This window comes from Callorhinus ursinus, unplaced genomic scaffold, assembly GCF_003265705.2.
Source record: "Callorhinus ursinus isolate GAN/ISIS: 27379988/994484 unplaced genomic scaffold, GSC_fseal_2.0 scaffold72, whole genome shotgun sequence".
In the NCBI taxonomy this organism is placed as follows: domain Eukaryota; kingdom Metazoa; phylum Chordata; class Mammalia; order Carnivora; family Otariidae; genus Callorhinus; species Callorhinus ursinus.
This window is the reverse complement of record NW_027397134.1, coordinates 4,623,431-4,641,743: the sequence shown is the minus strand read 5'-3', so window position 1 is coordinate 4,641,743 and position 18,313 is coordinate 4,623,431. Positions and strand designations below refer to the sequence as shown.

The 18,313-nt window shown below is 50.1% G+C and overlaps 1 protein-coding gene and 1 long non-coding RNA gene across 3 annotated transcripts in view; one reads left to right on the top strand and one right to left on the bottom strand.

The window, feature by feature from the left end:
* Positions 1 to 20: 20 nt before the first annotated feature.
* Positions 21 to 6,794, bottom strand: LOC112813109 (uncharacterized). The gene is made up of 3 exons (XR_003205452.2): positions 6,505 to 6,794; positions 3,980 to 4,078; positions 21 to 91 (listed from the first exon to the last, which is right to left on the bottom strand). It is a non-coding gene; the product is annotated as an uncharacterized lncRNA (long non-coding RNA).
* Positions 6,795 to 6,848: 54 nt separating this feature from the next.
* The window catches only part of TBC1D10A (TBC1 domain family member 10A), a 31,165-nt gene continuing 19,700 nt past the window's right edge, over positions 6,849 to 18,313 (top strand). For both annotated transcript variants that reach the window (XM_025858140.2, XM_025858139.2), the window contains exon 1: positions 6,849 to 7,147. In XM_025858140.2, the coding sequence (XP_025713925.1) occupies positions 6,939 to 7,147 (209 nt within the window). In that variant the 5' untranslated portion in view covers positions 6,849 to 6,938. The remainder of the gene's footprint in view (positions 7,148 to 18,313) is intronic.

The window sequence follows — 18,313 nt, the reverse complement described above, 5'->3', positions numbered from 1 at the left end:
ACTTACGTAATACTGAGTTTTCCTGTTTTATGCTTGAGTCAGCTGAGCACAGAGACGGTGGGTTGCATGCAAAAGTCCACACAGTAAGAAGCTGAAAAGAGAATGTGTGCAGAATGCTTGTCACAGGCCTTACTCCCTAGTAAGAGCCAGACCCAGGCTGTTATTTTTGGAATTGTGCTATCACAGAGCTAGGCACCGCTATGGGCGTTTAGAGGGAGGATGGTGAGAGCCTGTTGAAAACTATTTCCTGATTTGAAACCTAAATCTCATTCTATTGTAAAGATTTTGTGTGTTTATCCTGAGAGTACATAGTGCCTTTTCTTTGCAGTCCCTCCATTGGATCCTCCTAGCTGCCCCACGAGGTCATCTCCAGGGCTCAGAGGGGTAAGGCCATTCCCAAGGTCATAGAACTAGTATTCTAGTCACCACCCTACCCTGCTCTGTACCACCAGCAGCCCCGCCTCCCCCCAGTCCCATACACACTCAGAATCTCAACGCTTCTGACTCCAGACCTAGGGCTCAGGTGGCCCTTTTGCAGTACCACTTGTATGGCTCCATTACAAACTACTGATGCCTCACATTTTTAACTTGGTCGAGGGATGTTATTCCTATACCCTGTTCGACATCTGCCTCCCACCTAGTTGCTGGAAGTTCCCCCAGGGACCAGGGCTGAAGTGGGTTCCATGTTTTTGGGTATCTAAAATGAAGGCACTGCTGGTTGCTTCTCCATAGTCAACATCCAAAATTGCACTGAACACTGGGAAGGGGGTCAGGAGGCCTGGGGGTGTCCTATGATCCAAGCTCTCCTTTCTTCCTGGGATTGTTTCTGGGAATGGGGAACAGGGTGTGGTGTTGGGCACTCTCCCCCACAGATGGCAGATGACGGAGGCTGTGACTGGAGGCCAAGAATGCTTCTGGGTGGAATGTGAGTGAATGGGTCCTTTGAGTCACCCTCTGAGGCCCGAACCCAGTTTCCTGAAGCTCTTGAATGAACATCTGTCCTGGCTCATTCCCGTCGAAGAAGGCCCATTGACCAGGGTGGCTTTGTGACTGTCAATGGCCATGGGCCCAGCACTCGGGCCCAGCCCTCCACACTTGTGGTTTAGGGCCTGTGACATGAAGGCAATGCCTTGCTTACACAGCTTTTCTGAATCTCACTGCAGTCCTCAGGATTGTCTGCCCCATTTTTTAGATGAGTTAGATATACAAGGTCATGTAGCCAGTGAGGGCTCTGGAAGGCCAAAGCAGCTCTTCCATTCCTGGTGACCACACTGTCCTCACTGCCTCAGCAGACTAGACTGTGAAATGGGGAGAAATGTTCCTGTTGTGGGACTGCTGGGAAAATGGGCATGATTTGATGCCCTCAGAGAGGCTATCATTTTAGACTTACACAGAGGACTTTGGGAGTTGTAGACATTAAGGAATTTCACTTTCAATTTCACCAGCAGCTTGAATTGAGTACTTGTCATGTAGCCCAGAGGAGGCCATCTATGATTAGGCCCATTTTACTTTTTATTTTTTTAAAGATTTATTTAATTTAGAGAGTGGGGGGAGAGGCAGAGGGAGAGGGAGCGAGAATTTTTTTTTTTAAGATTTTATTTATTTGAGGGGCGCCTAGGTGGCTCAGTCAAGTGTCTGTCTTCGGCTCAGGTCATGATCCTGGGGTCCTGGGATTGAGTCCCACATCAGGCTCGCAGGGAGCCTGCTTCTTCCTCTGCCTCTGCTGCTCCCCCTGCTTGTGCTCTCAGAGCTTGCTTGCTCTCTCTCAAATAAAATCTTAAAAAAAAGATTTTATTTATGACAGTGAGTGACAGCACAAGCCAGGGGAGAGGGAGAAGCAGACTTCCTGCTGAGCAGGGAGCCCGATGCCGGGCTCAATCCCAGGACTCTGGAATCATGACCTGAGCCAAAGGCAGACGCTTAACCGACTGAGCCACCAAGGTGCCCCAGGAGAGAGAATCTTATGCAAACTCTGCTGAGCCTGACACATGGCTCAATCTCACAACCCTGAGATCATGACACAAGCCGAAATCAAGAGTCAGACTCCTAACCAACTGCGCCACCCTGGTACCCCGACCCATTTCACATTTTAAGATTTTATTTGAGAGAGCAGGAATACAGGCATGGGGAGTGGGAGAGGGAGAAGCAGGCCTCCCGCTGAGCAGGGAGCCCGATGTGGGGCTCGATCCCAGGACCGTGGAATCCTAACCCGAGCCAAAGGCAGACGCCTAACAACTGAGCCACCCAGGCGCCCCCCCATCTCACTTTAGACAATATATACAAATACTATATTAGGTTATGTTAGGATATATACTTAAATGGAAATATGTGGTGTACTTGAATTATAACAATTCTTATGTAATATTTGTAATTCAAAAATCAAAAAGGCAAATACAATATGGCTTAAACACATACTAGTGCATAAGATCTTTAGAAGTTTGCTTTTTTTAAAAGTAAAATGTACCATCTTCAAGTTGAGATCATTAACTTAGGAATTTGCTCTTATCTTACATTGCTATATTTTGATAAAAGGTAAGTGAATAGGGGTGCCGGGTGGCTCAGTTGGTTAAGCGTCTGCCTTCAGCTTAGGTCATGATCTCATGATCCTGGGATGGAGCCCTGCGTTGGGCTCTCTGCTCACCAGGAAGTCTGCTTCTCCCTCTCCCTCCGCCCCTCCCCACCCTTCGTGCTTTTTCTCCCTCTCTGTCTCAAATAAATAAATAAAACCTTTCCAAAAAAAGGTAAGTGAGTTATTCTAGATACCCCTGAGTCATATAATCTGAAGCAAGACAAGATACACTCCTATTCCTTATTACAGAGAAGGTACTGCTATTGCCTTAAACTGAGTTTAAGTCAGTGTTCCCTGTCCCTGAGCTGTGGTGATTAGATTAGGGATAGGCATGTGTCCTAGTATAAACAGATGACACATGAAGGAATGCCGCCCCCTCACTATTGAGCAGAAGCTACCAGAAGAGTCTGTTGTATGGATGTGTGGAGGAAGGAGTCAACCTGGAGCTGCTGCCATGAGGGGCTCTAGCTTGAGATGAAGCAAGAAGGAGGACAAAGAAAAAATAAGGTTGCTATTACTGGTCAAGCTCTGGATCAGACATCTCCTGAAGCTCATTTACCTATGATTTTTTTTTTAAAGGTTTTATTTATTTGACAGCAAGAGAAGAGAGCACAAGCAGGGGGAGTGGCAGGCAGAAGCAGAGGGAGAAGCAGGGAGTCTGATGCTGGGCTCGATCCCAGGACCCCGGGATCATGACTTGAGCTGAAGGCAGTTACCAACTGCCAACCAACTGAGCCACCCAGTCGCCCCCTGCCTATGAATTTTTTTAAGCTATATAACCCACTAAATGCAATTTTGGGTTAAGCCCTTTTGAATTCTGTTCCCTGCCACTTGGACCAAAAGAGTCTTTCTCTTATCCTCGATGTAGGGATAAAGAAACTAGTTTGCCTACTCTTCATTGGCTGCTGGGCACCACCTGTCTACCTTCTGAACCTCAGCTCTCCTATTACAAGTAAAGGCTCTGACATCTGGACATCTACTCACAGCCAGTGCTGACAGATTTTCTGAGCACACGCAGTTCTACATTCCAGGGTCCAGGAAAGAGGACTTCCCTGGGGCCCGTGTGAGCACCTAGATCTAAACTTTCAGGAATGACCCCAGTAGGATGAGTCTCCAGGTTGTCCATTTGGGCAATCCTGGCTAAGCATCTCCTCAATACCTACAGCAGCCAGTCTACCTGGATGTTTCACAGCATTGCCAAAGGCCTCTTACTACCCAGGGAGCCATGTAACTCTGCGGGGCATTCCTTTGGATCATTCATTCATTCATTCACTCCTACTTTCTCACTGCCGTCTAACCACCCCATTCTCTGAGCCTGCTTCTCTTTCTCCCAGATCCCCACAGAGAAGCTTACTTATTTCCATCTATTCCCCACCCCCACGAACACTCCCAGTATTCTCTATACCTTACCCTGTTTTATTGTCCTTTTCACACATGTGTTCTTCCTCTACTGCAATGTAAACTATTGATCCAGGTCTTCATCTCTTGTTCAATAAATATCAAAGAGCTCTGAAATTTGAAGAAATGTAACATTGAGTGTCTACTACGTGCTGGAGGCTTCAGAGATAGCTCATGTGCTTCACCAAGTAATTTTTTTTTTTTTTGAGTAAGCTTTACACCCAGTGTGGAGCTTGAACTCAACCCCAAGATCAAGAGTTGCATGGTCTACTGACTGAGCCAATCGGGCACCCCCTCACCGAGTAATTATTCACATTCTTATTTTTCAGAAGAGGAAACTAGGGTTCTGAGAAGTTAATTTTGCACAGGAACGCCCAGTTCCTGAGGGGCACAGTCATGAAGTGAAGTCTCCCAAGCCATGTTCCATGGGTTAAATTAGGTAAACCCTGCTGCAGCCAACAGACTGTGATGGGAAATATTCAAGACAGTAATGGATTTGCAAAGTGCTTTGTAAACTATAAACACCATCACTCCTGGCTTCCATCTACGAAGTACCTCCATGCGCCAGATGCTTAGCACATATTATCACACTGAAGTCTCAGAACAACTTCCATAAGGAGTTATATTTTCCAGTATTTCCACTTCGCAGATGAGGAAATGGGCTGAGAGAAAAGTGATTTAAGGTATACAGTGACAGCAGAGATTTGAATCCTGGGTGGTCTTGTCTAAGAAAATTAAAAGCTGGGGCCTCAAGGCCTTAATCTGAGAAACATTTACTCTCCCAGAGATGGACACCCAGGTGCTTCTTACCTATCCCTCACCCCCACCCCAAATACTTCTGAGGCAAACATCACTGTACATGGGCCTTTACAGAGCCGAACGTGTTTGGGATATGACCCTAGGACCACAATTATGAAGTTAAAGGGTTGTGAATACTTTGCCAGGCTTAAGGCCTCACATCTGCTCCCCTGTGTCTGGCTCCTCTTTCCCTTCCCTGGGATAGGCCGACATCCCCATGTAAGGCCCACTCGCCCCTCCTACAAGCTGGGACTAAGAACCCATCACTGTCTAGAGCCATTGGAGAGGAGGAATGTCTTCCTAGACTGAGAGTTTAAGACCAAAATAGCCTGTGCCCACTCCCATGTCTGCTGTTGCCCTGTTTATGGAAAACCAGAAGCCTATGGAATGTGAAGACTGCACAGTGAAGTCTTCAAGAATGTCTGGGCCATGTGGCATCAAGGAAATGGCTGGTGAAATCACTCAAGTCTTAGGACCCCTCTCTTGGGGCCATGCGTTGGGCCCCTTAGCAACCTGTCCCAGGCCCTGCAGCCAGGCCTGGCTCTTCCGGTCTTTTCCTGTTTCTGGGTCTGTCTCCCTCAGGTCTACAGGGACTATCAGATGACAACGTGGCTGCAGCTTATAAACTAAAAAGTACTGGGCTTACGTGAGGAGCTATCATTATGGCTCCAAGAGTTGACAATCCCTGGGGTGGGAAGTAGGCTTTTGGGAGCTAAGTCTATATAGATACAATTGACCCATGCCTCCTGATATAAACTGTTGTTGGTAAGAGCTAAGTTCAAATCCTGCCTCTGCCACAGCTATTGCTGGGACCTTAGGCAGCTGATTTCACTTCCCTACACTTCAGTTTCTTTAACTGTAAAAATGGGACAAAACTGTATCTACCTCATTGCACAATATATGATAACAGAAGGTGTGACCAATTTGGAAAACAGCTTGCCAGTTCCTCAGAAGGTTAAACAGTTACCATATAACCTAGCAATTCCCACTCCTAGGTATTTGCCCAAGAGAAAGGAAAATATATGTCCGTACAAAAGCTTGTACCTGAATGTTGTTTCCCAAAAATGGAAACAACCCAAATGACCATCACTGATAAATGGTTAAATAAAATGTGGAATTTGCATTTGGTGGAATATTATTCAGGCACACAGAGGAATGAAGTACTGATACATACTACAACATGGATGAATGTTGAAAACATGCTGAGTAAAAGAAGCCAGACACACAGGCCACATATTGTATGATTCCATTTATATGAAATGTCCGGAAAGGGCAAGTCTATAGAAATAGAAAGCAGATTTGTGGTTGCCAAGGATGGGGAGTGACTGCTAATGGATAGGAATTTGTTTTGGGGGTGATGAAAATGTTCTAAAATTAGGTTGTGGTGATAGTTGCACAACTCCACAAATATGCTTAAAACCATTGAATTATACACTTTAAACGGGTGATTTTTATGGTAGGTTAATCATGTCTCAAGCTGTTGGGAAAAAGATTACAAGAGAAAGTGGATAGAACTTGGGGCAATGAGTAGCCCAATAAACGTTGGTCATTATTCTTATTAAATAGGTCTCCCAAGAGCTAATTTAAATCCCTAGAAGCAGTGAGCAGGGGCGGCGGAACTTTTAGCTCAGCCTGGGTCTTTAAGCCGTTGAGTGCCCCTTGGGCGAGTCCCCGAATCCCGAATCCAGCCTGGGTCTCCTCAGAGCTTCTCATAAATGAATGGGTGAAACCATCCCTACCCATATCTCCTGGGTCTCGAGAGGAGCCTGGGGTTCAGGAGGCAGATGCGGAATCCCCAGAGCACTTCCTCGGCCTCTAACGGCAGGCGACAGGCGGGCGGGGGCAACCCGGAAAAGCCCTGGGAGCTCTTTCAGGTAAGCTCTCTTGACTGACAGCCCGGGGGGGGCGGGCTCCCGGTGACGGCTGCCCCGCCCCCTCACGTCGAGTCGGTTGGCGCCAGTCTAGGGGAGGTGGGCGGGCCCTGGGGTCCGCGGCGCCCATTGGGCGTGGGGGTAAGCTCCCGGGAGGGCCTAGGGCCCCGCCCCTGGCCTTGCGGCGGCCAATGGACGCGGCGCATGGGCGGGGCGTCGGCGGCGTCGGCGGCGGCCCGGAGGCTGAGGCGGCTGAGGTGGCTGAGGTGGCCGCTGGGGCTGAGGCGGCGGGCGCGGCCGGGATGGCGAAGAGCCGCGGAGAGAACGGGCCGCGCGCGCCCGCGGCCGAAGGGAGTCTGTCGGGGACCCGAGAAAGCCTGGCCCCGGGCCCCGACGCCGCAGCCGCCGACGAGCTCAGCTCTCTCGGCTCGGACTCGGAGGCCAACGGCTTCGCCGAACGCCGCATCGACAAGTTCGGCTTCATCGTGGGCTCGCAGGGCGCCGAGGGCGCGTGAGTAGCGCCGGGGCTCGGGGCTGAGGGCCGGGGCTGGGCGCGGAATCCGCGCGGGGGGCCTCGACGCGGACAGAGCCGCGCTCTGGACGGACCGACACGTTCCCCTCCCAGCCAGAGACCGCCGACCCCTCCCCTCCCTGCCCCACCCCCACCTCCTCCCAGGCGGACTGACCCTCCCCTCACTCACGAGCCCGCTTCCTACTTAAGGACAGACAGGCCAACCCTACCTCCCCCTGCCCCCGCCCTCCAATAAACACATTGACCCGCCCCCAGGAAGCGCCCACAGTGCCCTCCTCCCAACTGCGGGACAGAACGACAGACACCTGGCCCAACCCCACTACTGCCACCGCAGCCTTAGGCCTGATTGACTGTGCCACCCCTGGGAGGCTCACAGCTGCCCCTCCCCCGACAGATATCCTCTCTACCCCCATCCCCCAAGACCCACAGAGGCCCTGTCTCCACTCTGCTACCCCCACACCAGGGAGATACCTTAGGCAGACGGACTTCAAAGGGACAGACTGCCCTGCCCTCATTCCACTCCAGGACAGACTGACCCTTACCTCAAGACACGCAGACTTCTGGGTGGACTGGACTGACATTGATCAGCAATCTCCCAGACAGTCCCACTCTGGGGTAGATAGTCCCTTCCCTTCATGGAAGGGTCACAGAGTGCTCTCCTCCCCCTTCAGAGGCAGATTTCTCTGTCACTGGCAACAGGTGGGCAGACACTCCCCCTTCCCAGGACCCACAGGGTGACAGTGCCTCACCTCCAGGACAGACAGTTGGCTGTCTCTGTGTATGCTGTGGAAACACCCACCTCCTCCCAAAACACAGACTTAAGGGGGCAGTCATAGAGACAGCAGGGTCCCTGCTGGTAGCACACCCTGATCCCCACCCCCAGAGCATCCAGGACCCAGCTAGCAGGCAGAGAAACGTGAGGCAGTGAGGCAGCATCTTCTCTCCAAGGTTCTCTCCAAGTTACTGGGCAGCCACACTGCCCCACAGAACCCTCTGAGCCTCGTCCTCGCAGAGATCATATATATGGGCTGGCGGTCCCCTTAAGAAGGATAGACTCCAGACCCCACTCCCATCCCAGCTGTCCTGTCACATGAGACTAGTGTTCTGCACAGAAATGACAAGCCTCCCTCATGGTGTGCCTCCCCTTCGACAGAGAGCCTCACATAATTACCTGTGGGGGCCCATAGGACTCAGCCAGGACCCTACTCCAGATGGTCCTTTGTCCCCTTCTCTGACTGTCCAAGACTCCCCCAGCCAGTCTTATGACTTATGAAGGTGCCTTGACCATCTGTTAAGAACGCCACCCCACACAAGCAGCCCCATAAAGGTCACTTCCGGGATTTTACCCAGTCTTAAAGCCTCATATTTACCAGGCCTGCTTCTCCTTTGGAGAAGTGTAGCTCCCTGTCCTAAGGAGAGTTCTCTCCTACCCACTGGATCTGTCTCCTCCAGCCTCTCCCCACTTGCTCACAGCAGGCTAAACATTGCCCAGTGCAGGATGCAGAGAGCACCCCTTATTCTGATGCCTCACCTTGATTTGATGCTTTGTCACAGCTCCCCTGGGATTAGCTTGTGAGAAACCAAAGGAGACCTTAGGGTATGTTTTTTGAATTGAGGAGCAGTCACTAGGGATTAGGGCCCTGAGAGGGACGGGGTCTTGACAAGTGGGAAAGGAGTTCCCAGTTGCATCTGTCGGTTCTTGGAAGGAAGAGCTCAGATTTGCTGGTGAATTCTAGGAGATAAGAATTCCTACTGCATTCTTATAGGCAGTTAACCATATATCAGGGTACAGGGCAGTGTGATATGGTGGGAAAAGGCCAGACTTAGGGGGAAAAAAATCACACTTGCTGGCTGTGTGACCTTGGGCAAGATCCTGAATCTCTGAGCCTGTTTGCTCACCATAAAGGGCAACAGTAACATGTACTCCCAAGATTACTGTGGGGATTAAGTGAGCTCAGGTATATGAAGGTGCCTAGCACAGTGTCTGGCCCAGGTAGTGGCCTAGAAAATGTAACTTTCCTTTCTTTTCCTTCTAAGGGTCTGAGAATTGATGAGAAGAATGAGGCCGTACCTCTGGTATTTATGAACAGAGACGCCCCAGTGGGAGCACCTCCCTTTGGCTGTGTTCCCCCACCAGGCAGCCAGACATCTGTCTTCCCCACACTCCAGCCACAAACCCAGGCTTTGCAGATGCCCTCAACATCACTGGTGTTTATAGAACTGGGGCTGAGGTGGGATCCCAGGTTCCCTCCTCTCTCCCTGCCTCACTTTCTTGACCCTGTTGATCAACCTAAAATCTCTGGTGTCTGAAAGCTTGACTGTGCCTGCTTAGTTTATATTTGTGGTTCCAAAGAAACCAACAGTACGTCCCTGCCCAAGGCCAGAAGAGGGGAAGTTATGGAAAGTTTCAGGGTGACTGCCCTAATGCTAATCTTGTGGTTAAGGGTGCTGGGAGTCCATGTGCTATCCCAGAGAAGTGAAACGATAGCACTAATGGCTGAAGTGGAGAGGGCAGGGACTCTGGCTCCAGATTAAAGGTCCATTTCAGCCACCGTGGATCAAAGGTTGTCTCAAGATGGTCAGTTTTGGCAGTTGCCAGGGGCTCAGGGGGTGGGGAAGAAAGCAGATCAGAGGCTACCCTGTTCAGGCGACTGTTAGGTGCCTGGCGTGCACAGATCATAAAATCATAGACTGTTGAAACTGGAAGGGATCTTAAGAGATTGACCCAGGTTAGCCTTTACTTTTACAGATGAGGAAACTGAGGCTCAGAGAGGAGAATCACTTGCTTAAGCATATTAGTTGGCAGAACCAAGACTTGAACCCAGGGTTTCTGGCTCCTAGGTCAGGACAGTTTCCACTGCCTTCACCATCCATTAATAATGGCCTATGGCCCCAGCAGAAAATCAGGTGCTGGATAGGTGGAACAGAAGATTCTTAGCAGGAACCTGCCTGCCCTCATCTTCCCTGACTTAGCTCAGCAGTGTAGGAGGCTAACAACGACAAGCCAGCAAGGGTAACAATATGCTGTCATCACCGGTTTATTAGACTGATCAGCTTGAGGGCTGGGACCAGGCTTATTCACCTTTTTCTACTCAGGCCTGCAGAGAAGTAAATGCTCAATTAGTATTTATTTACTGAATGACATTTACTGACAGACATTTCAAGTCAAAAAGCTGGAAGTGACCCTAGAGATGGCTGTCATCATACAGATAGGTAAACTGAGGCCTGAGAAAAGTGATTAGCCTCACCTCTTCAGTTTGTTAGGATCAGAGCCAGAAACTAATCCCAGAACTTCTGATTCCCAGCCCTAGGCCCTTTCCACTTCTTTACCTTGTCTGTCTTTTGAGCCTACTCTACAGGATACCTTTGGTGAGCCTGTGATAGTCCCTGCCTGCTTGTGAGCAGTAGCCAGTAAGTGAGGAGAGACAAGAAAGAAACCAGCCAGCGAAGGGCCCTGTGGTTGGCATGCACACAAACAGAGGTGCTGGCAGCATTAGTTCTTTTGGCTTGGCTGGGGGCTGAGCTGGCTGTTAAAGCCCAGAAAGGACCAGAGGAGGAAAAAGAAGTGTTCTCAGCGGAGAAGGGTAGAAGGAGTGATGTCACCATTCCTATCACTTTGGAGTAGGAAGAACAGATCTATATGGGGACGTTCCTTCTGTAGCATAGAGGAGGTGGTCAGGAAGGGAAAGAAGGATACCAGTTGGATACCAGGTCTCCTGACCCAAGGGAGATGGCCTGAGAGAGGTGGGTTCCTGACCTCCCTCTTTTCCCATGTGATTGCCAGGACTGGCTTCCTAAGGCTGGAACTTCCCACCTAGTTTTAGTCTGCTCTGTGCTGCAGGCCAGATGAGGTGAGGAGCTACGCTTTCTGGGATCCCGTGGGTGTTGGCTTCCTGCTAGGGGAGAGAAGGATCTGAGCTGGGTCCAGAAAGAAACATCTGGAATAGTAGTATTGTCTTCTGCTGATTCAGTTCTCTTGTCCCCTGGGCCCTCCACTATTCCTAGCCAACTGTGGCAGCCCTGTGGCTTTGGAAATCGTAGAACTGGCTTAATTGGCATCCCTATAGTTTGGCCTGTGCCAGTTTTTGTTGGGGCAGGGCCAGGGCCCTCCTGACAGGCCACAGCCTGTCTCCCTGCCTTCCCACCACCTTTTCCAGCTTGTAAGCTCAGAGCATCCTCTTTTCTTGAGCTATTATGGTTCCCAGGAGAGCATGGAACTGGCAGTGGAGTGGTCCCTGGGTGGTCCATCTGGAAGGAGGCAGCTGCACATGTGGAGCCCTGGTCTGTGACTTTAGACCACAGGCCATCCATTTTCTCTTTTTCTCTAGCTTCAAAGGAAAATCCAGTTTGGTGGCCTTGTGGGTGTTCTGGGGCCTCAGACAAGACTTGACTTGGTGAAGCAGGAGGCCAGTGCACCAGCTGCTACCCTGGGAAGGTGCCTGTGTGTCCGCCTGATAGGAAATCCTAAGCTGTGGGAAAGAGATAAGGCAGTGGGCCCTACTTGATGTTTTGTCCTCCCAGCATCTGGGTCTGAAACAGGACCTCCAGAGGACCAGTGAGGCCTGGCTCTGGTCCAGCCACCCAATCTGTTTACACTGAGGTGGGGGAAAGAAGATGCTCTGTGTTCCCTCTTCATACAAACTCTGGAGTCTGGTTGTGTGTGTGACTTTGGACATGTTGCTTCACTTTACTAAGCCTCAGTTTCTCACTGTGAAATGGTTATGATAATACTGATTTTTGGAGGGGTTTTTGTGAGGTTTACAGGAGCTGATGTTTGAAAAGAGTCTAACACACTGTAGGTGCTCAATGAATGTTCTTGCTACTTTTTTTTTTTAGTAATCGCTATACCCATTGTGGGGCTCAAACCCATTATCCTGAGGTCAAGAGTTGCATGCTCTTCTGACTGAGCTAGCCAGGCACCCCATTCTTGCCCCTTTTTAAGATTGGAGTGGCTAGTGGTCCCGTCTTTTCATTTTCTACTTGCATCTCTAGCTACGATGATGAGTGTCAGTGAGGTTCATTCCCCTGTGAGCAGGAGTGAGCCGTAACCAATGTTGCATCCTCACTTTCCCCTGAGAGGGGCAGTTACCCGCATTCTATGGACGAGCACACCAAAGATCTGAGAAGGAAGTGCCCAAGGTTTGCCAGCTGGTAAATGGCAGCACTAGGACTAGAACCTGTTTCTCAATGCTAAATCCAGTGACTAAGCCTTGCTCAGGTGGCAGCAGGCAGATGACAGGTGCTCATTAGTCCCTGAGGCCCCCACACCCAGAGCAGGAGTTAACAGGAACTTGGCTACCTCCCCATCCTGGTATGGAGGGCAAGGTAGGTCTCATGACAGCGAAAGTCCATAGCCAGCCAAGTCAGAGAAGGAACCAGTGAGAAAGATACTTGGGGAGCCCCTGGAAGCATGGCCAGATGAGGCCTGGTCTAGCCCTCCCATAGGCCAGAGTCCATGCTGCATTGCTGTTGACCCCAAAATACTTCCTAATGGTCATCTGACTTCAATATCTGTTCTGTGCCTTTGTTTCTTTGTAGCTAAGGCAGGAATTATGCTCCCTGTATAGGTGAGGAATCTGAAGCTTGGAAAAGCCTTGCAGTTAGTTAACAAGCCAAATTAAGGAGGAATCCCGAATCTTCTGATTCTCAGCCTGCTGCTACCCTACATGTCACTCACTGCCCATTCTCTTCCTGACTCCCAGCCAGTTGAGCATCCAGGCCAGGATACATTGTCCACTAGAGCAGAACTCAGCCATCATCCACCGATTGTCAGTGTCCTAGCTGATGACTTTATCCTGCAGGCAGTACATGTGAGGGGGAGGACGCCTCCTTTAGCTGCTTTGCTCTCCTGGGCCCAATGACCCTCCCTGGCAGGGAGGAAACTGTCCTGTCTGCCCCACTGGCAAACCAATACTCCTGATGCTTCACCTGCTTAGAAGCCTCCTATCCAGGATTTCAGGGCAACTGCCAACTTTGGCTTTATTTATCTCACCTTTCTCTTTCCTTTCTTCATCCCACCCCACCCTCTGCATGCCCTCTGCAGCTCCTAAGAGACTGTCACAGCTTAGTTCTTCACTGCTCATCAGGTAGGAAAGTAGGTAGCAGACTCAGGAGACCGGGAGAGAAACCCAAGTCTTACTTTTGCCAGCTTATCCATCTTAGTAGTGAGTTTATTTACCAAACATTTATTGAGCACCACTGTGCCAACCCCTGTGATTTGGACAAGGGATACAGAACTGAACAAGGCATTTGTGTCTTGTTGCCCTCAAGAGGTTCACAGACTTGTTGGAAAATAGAACCACAAACAAATCATTACAGTGTTGAGCAGTAAAGGCTATAATTGAGGTGTGTGGTTGCTCTGAAATATATAGGAAGAGGCAGCGAGCTCCATCTATAGCAGCCCAGGAAGAAGTGACATTGATCCAGGCCTCAGAAGGAGCAAGAAAGGGCATTTCATTGGGTGAGAGGGGACCTATGTGCAAAGTACCCCCAAAAGCCAGCTGTTTGAGAAATACGGTGTGCCAAGAGCAGAGGTGACAAGAAGAGCAGAAGGCAGGAGGAAGATGTGAAACAAGGGGAGGCTAGGAAAGTAGGTTGGGTGGACCATGCGTAGCCTTGAATGTCAGACTGAGGCCTCCTGTGTTTCATCAAGGTCAGTCTGGTGCTGATGTAGAGAGGAGCTGGACCGCAGGCAGTGAGACCAGTTGAGGGAGTTCAGGACAGCCCAAAAAGGCAGTGGAGAGGTCTGGAAGTGGTTTGGAGCTATGAGGATGAAGAAGCCAGCAAATCAGTAAGGCTTGATGCCTAACTGGCTTTGTGGACTGATGGGGAATTGGGAAGGCTTGGGACAAGATGAAGTGGCCCTGACCTCTCACAGAATCCATACTGGGGCCCTTTGACCACAGGGAGGGAAGGCCTGAAGTGGACTTTGGGCTGCTGCTGACTCTGCTTTGTCACAGCCTTGGGCTCCCCAAGGTGCCTGGCATGGCTGGCATGCCCAGAACACATCAAGGGGTTCTTTGTCTCTCTCCAGTAAGAGAGCGGGTTAGCTGGCCTGGTTGGGTGGTGGGGTGGGGTGAGTGGTACTGAGCTTTGTGCTCTCTGCCCAGTAAGCATATTGGATGGCAAAGAAGGCTACAAGGAGAGCCAAACTCCTCTCCAAGGAGAGAGGAGTAAGGCCTGAGGGCATGGAAAACAAGCCTTAAGGTGGCGTGCAGCTGGAGAGGGTAGGTGTGGGGCTTTGGGCATAGATAAACTGATCAAGGGGAGGCACATGGCAGCCAGGGCCAGCTTGACCTCACCCTGAGTCTTTATTCTGTTCCTGGAACTGGGTTCTCAGCTGGGGCGGGTGGAAATAAGTCCTGTACCTGTGAGAAGGTGAACCCCTTAGCACTTAGGGGCATCGCCAGCCATTTCTCAGAGATGAAAGAGTCTGGCTGGAAATGTGGATTTAGGCTAGTAGTGGGAAAGGGCTCTGAATGAGGCACAGGAGTCAAGGTGCTGGTGTTGGCTCCACCACTGACCCTTATGGTGTGTCACTGAGGTATGTCCTCTCTCTTGACCATGAGGCTAATGCTCCCTGTTTCTCACCCAGCACTTACTGTGTGTGCAGCTGGGGATGGGGAATGGGGGATGCAGACCTGGTCCTGCCCTCCCAGGACTTACAGCCTAGCAGGGAAGTCAAATATTCAATAGGTAATTAAAGATGTGGCCTGTGTACAAAAGGATTGTCAGGATCAAATGAGGTAACTGGATTAAGAGCATAGCATAAACAAAGACTGCTGACCAGGGGTCAGGAGATCTGAGTCCCCAGCCTCCTCAGTGGATCCCTAACTAAGCTGTGTGACCTTGAGAAAATTGCTTAATCTTTCTAAGCCTCAGTTTCCCTCACATATAAACCGAGGCAGTTTTAATGGGATGATGTTGAAGAGCTCTTCTGCTTCTGAGACTGACCTTGGAGTATTTGAAAAGTGCTTTGAGAAGTTTTTTATGAGGTACCATGCAAGGGCAAGGGGTCGTCATGGCACAGCCCATAGAGGCCAATTCTTCTAGCATGCTCTGTTCCTCCTGTGGGAGGACCTCTCTTTGTGTGTAGTACCAGTGACCCTCATGTCTTTGGGAGTATAATCAAATCAAAGGATGCTCTGATTTGTCTAGCTCTTTAGTCTGCAAAGTGCTTTCATTCCCATTGCCTTACAGTAGTCTTTACAGGAGCAATGGGAAATCTGTAGGATGTTTTATTTTCCCTGTTTACAGCCAAGAAAACCAAAGCTAGGCAAGTGATGGAATTGGGCCTGGAACCCAGGACTCCTCCTTTCCAATTATCTATCTTACCAAAGCTGGTGCCCACTGTGTGGCCTCTCTGGGCCACCCTCCACACCCCCGCCCCCCGCATCCCGGCTTTAGGACTTCAGTCCAGCCCTAAGTGTCTGTGCTTCTCCTGGTAGGCTTCTCAAGTTGTTTTGAGGTGTTGTGATGAATGGTACACTTCCTGTCCCAGATCTTCACACACAGCCCCTCACGTGTACCCTAAGACAAGGCAGGAGCAGCTGGCTAGTGAGGGGGCTCAGGAACATAGTGCAGAGAACTCTTGTTCCTCCTGAGTGCACTCTGGGCCCTGGGCTCTGTGTGTCCAGGAGCGTTCCTTCCCAGCCAGCCACTTTTGGAGGACGCTGCTTCTTTCCCTTCCCTTTCTGTCTTGGTTTTACAAAAAGGGAGAACCTAAATTTGGGTCTGGGGGAGCCTGGGTTCAAGACACCAGCATACCTGGCTCTGTCACTTTCTAGTCATGTGACCTCTCTGAGGTAAATGGGCCAGGTGGTGGCACTGGGAGAGAGGGGGTGTTATGAGGATTAAGAGAGGTGATGTTGGTAAAACACCCAGCAGTGTGTGCCACAAAGTAAAGGTACAGGATGGCTCTTAACAATTCGAGTGTGAATTATCCTCTGAGGTTCACTTCAGGCCTTTGGCATAATGGTGAAGATCCAGATTCCTTCATGTACTCTGCCCACCACCCTTGGGCTCTGGGGTAAGGCAGGAGCCAGTCCCACTCAGCTTGTTGCCTGGAGCTTTCTGGCCTCCCAGGGCAGGCTGGGAATCCCCCCCATCAGTTCCTCTTTGAGTCATTTGGAACAGAGTCCTCAGGTGACCCTGACTTCGAGGGCCTGATCTTCCTTCTCTTTGGTCTGTGAAGATAAAGCAGAAGTGAGAATAGAGGTGGGTCTGCTGAAAGATTCAACTTGAAGCCTGCAAACATAGTGCTGCCTGGGGTCTCAGGCCTCCTGGGTGGTGACAGTCCCTTGGGGAAGAAATCAGAATTTGTGTCATAATTACCACCACCCTCCCTGGGCTTTCTGTCCTGCCTCTGAGTGACCCCTTCCATCCTCCCAGCATAGTCACATGGTAATGCCATTGTACAGAGACGTCTGCATGGTGAACCAGGCTGGACCATCATAATCCCCATTTTACAGAGGCAGATACCGAATCTCAGAGAGGTAAAATGACTTGCCAAGCATCACATAGTTTATGGCTCTGAGTCCACAAAGTTCCCTGGGATCAAGGCTTGTGTGCACCCAGACTAGTAGTCAGCACTCTGTGCTGGAGTTGAGGGACAGAGTAGGAGAAGAGCAGGGACTGCATTCACCACCCAGGGCTGTCTTCTGCTCACCCTGGACCTCAGATAGTTACTGGCTTGCTGAAAACCTGTTTCTTCATCTGTGGAAGGTGGTGGTAGTGGGGGAGGGGGTGATAATTAGAGGACTTATTTCATAGGCTTGTTGTCAGGATTAAATGAAATAATGTAAGTTAAGTGCTGAACATCATGTCTGTTGCATAGCGAGTGCCTGGTAAGTGCTCTAACAGATATTCAATTACATTAATTGAATATTAGAATTATAATGTTGTAAAAGGCTGTCATCAAGCACATCTGTGCTCAGCCTTGTGCTGGGCTTCAAGGAAGATTCAGAGCTGGTATCAGGCCAGAGAGGGAATGTTCTTTATCAAGCACTTTCTGTATTTTGCCCACCTGATCTCAAGGTAGGAGAGTATTAGAAGAGTATTCCCATCTCACTGTGGAGAGAACTGAAACACAGAGTTCCAGAGATCACAAAACTAATGATTCTGTCAACACACATTTATTGGGCACTAGTTAGGTACCAAGCTCTGTTCTAGGCCCAGGACACACTGTGGAGAATGAGATGGGTAGAACCCTCCAGGAGCGCACCTTCTCATGGAATGCTGCCTCAGCAGAGCAGATAGTCGGGTGGGGACGCCGTACCTGCTCCACTAGACTGCTCACATTCCCCAAACAAGCCATGCCCTTTTCTGTTAACTTGTGCTTGCTCATAGTGGGTCTTCTGCCTGCTGTGCCTTTTCCCCTTTCTCACCCTGGCCACTTCCTATCACCCTTCGAAGACCATCTCAAAAGTTAGCTCCCCTTTACCTGAACAGTCCCCCAACCACTACCACTACCATGGGCTTCTTGTAGTTTCCTAGCACCTTCTTCATGCTTTTGTGATAACACTTCCATGTGTACCAGTTATCTACTCACCCATCTGTCTCCTCTACCAGATTGACCTCTTCAAGGGCAGGGACTGCATTTTATTCATCTCTTTGTAGATTCAGCCCTGGAACCCAGGCTCTGGAGAAATGTGTATAGAATATAATGAGGGGCTGATTGTGTTCTGTCCCTGGAGTAGTTAGGAAAGGCTTTGTAAGCATGAGAGGGAGTTCTGAATGAGGCCATGGAAGATGAGTGGGACTGAATTGGAGTGGGGGCAGGGGTGACAGAGGGCCTTTTAGAGAGAGGGCCACCTAGAGATAGGGTTGGGGAAAGAAGAGGGATGTTTAGAGAAAATAGGAGGGCCTGAGAGCCAGGGCCTTAGGTTTCTTTTGGACAAGGAGAGGGCAGTAGGGAGCCTTGAAGGAATCAGTGAGTCAAACAGTGAGTCGAAACTAATTTGGTAAGATCTATCAGTAAGATCTAGAAGTTTGGTAAGGATGGGTGAGGGGGTTGTACATGAATCAGGATGGCCCCTGGGTGTCCACAGTCAGATTGTGATCTGAGGACCTGGTTGCCTGTGGGAAGTTTCGAGCACTACTCTGTCTGCTAAGAGTGGGGGCTTGGGGAAGGGAAGTCTTCTATTG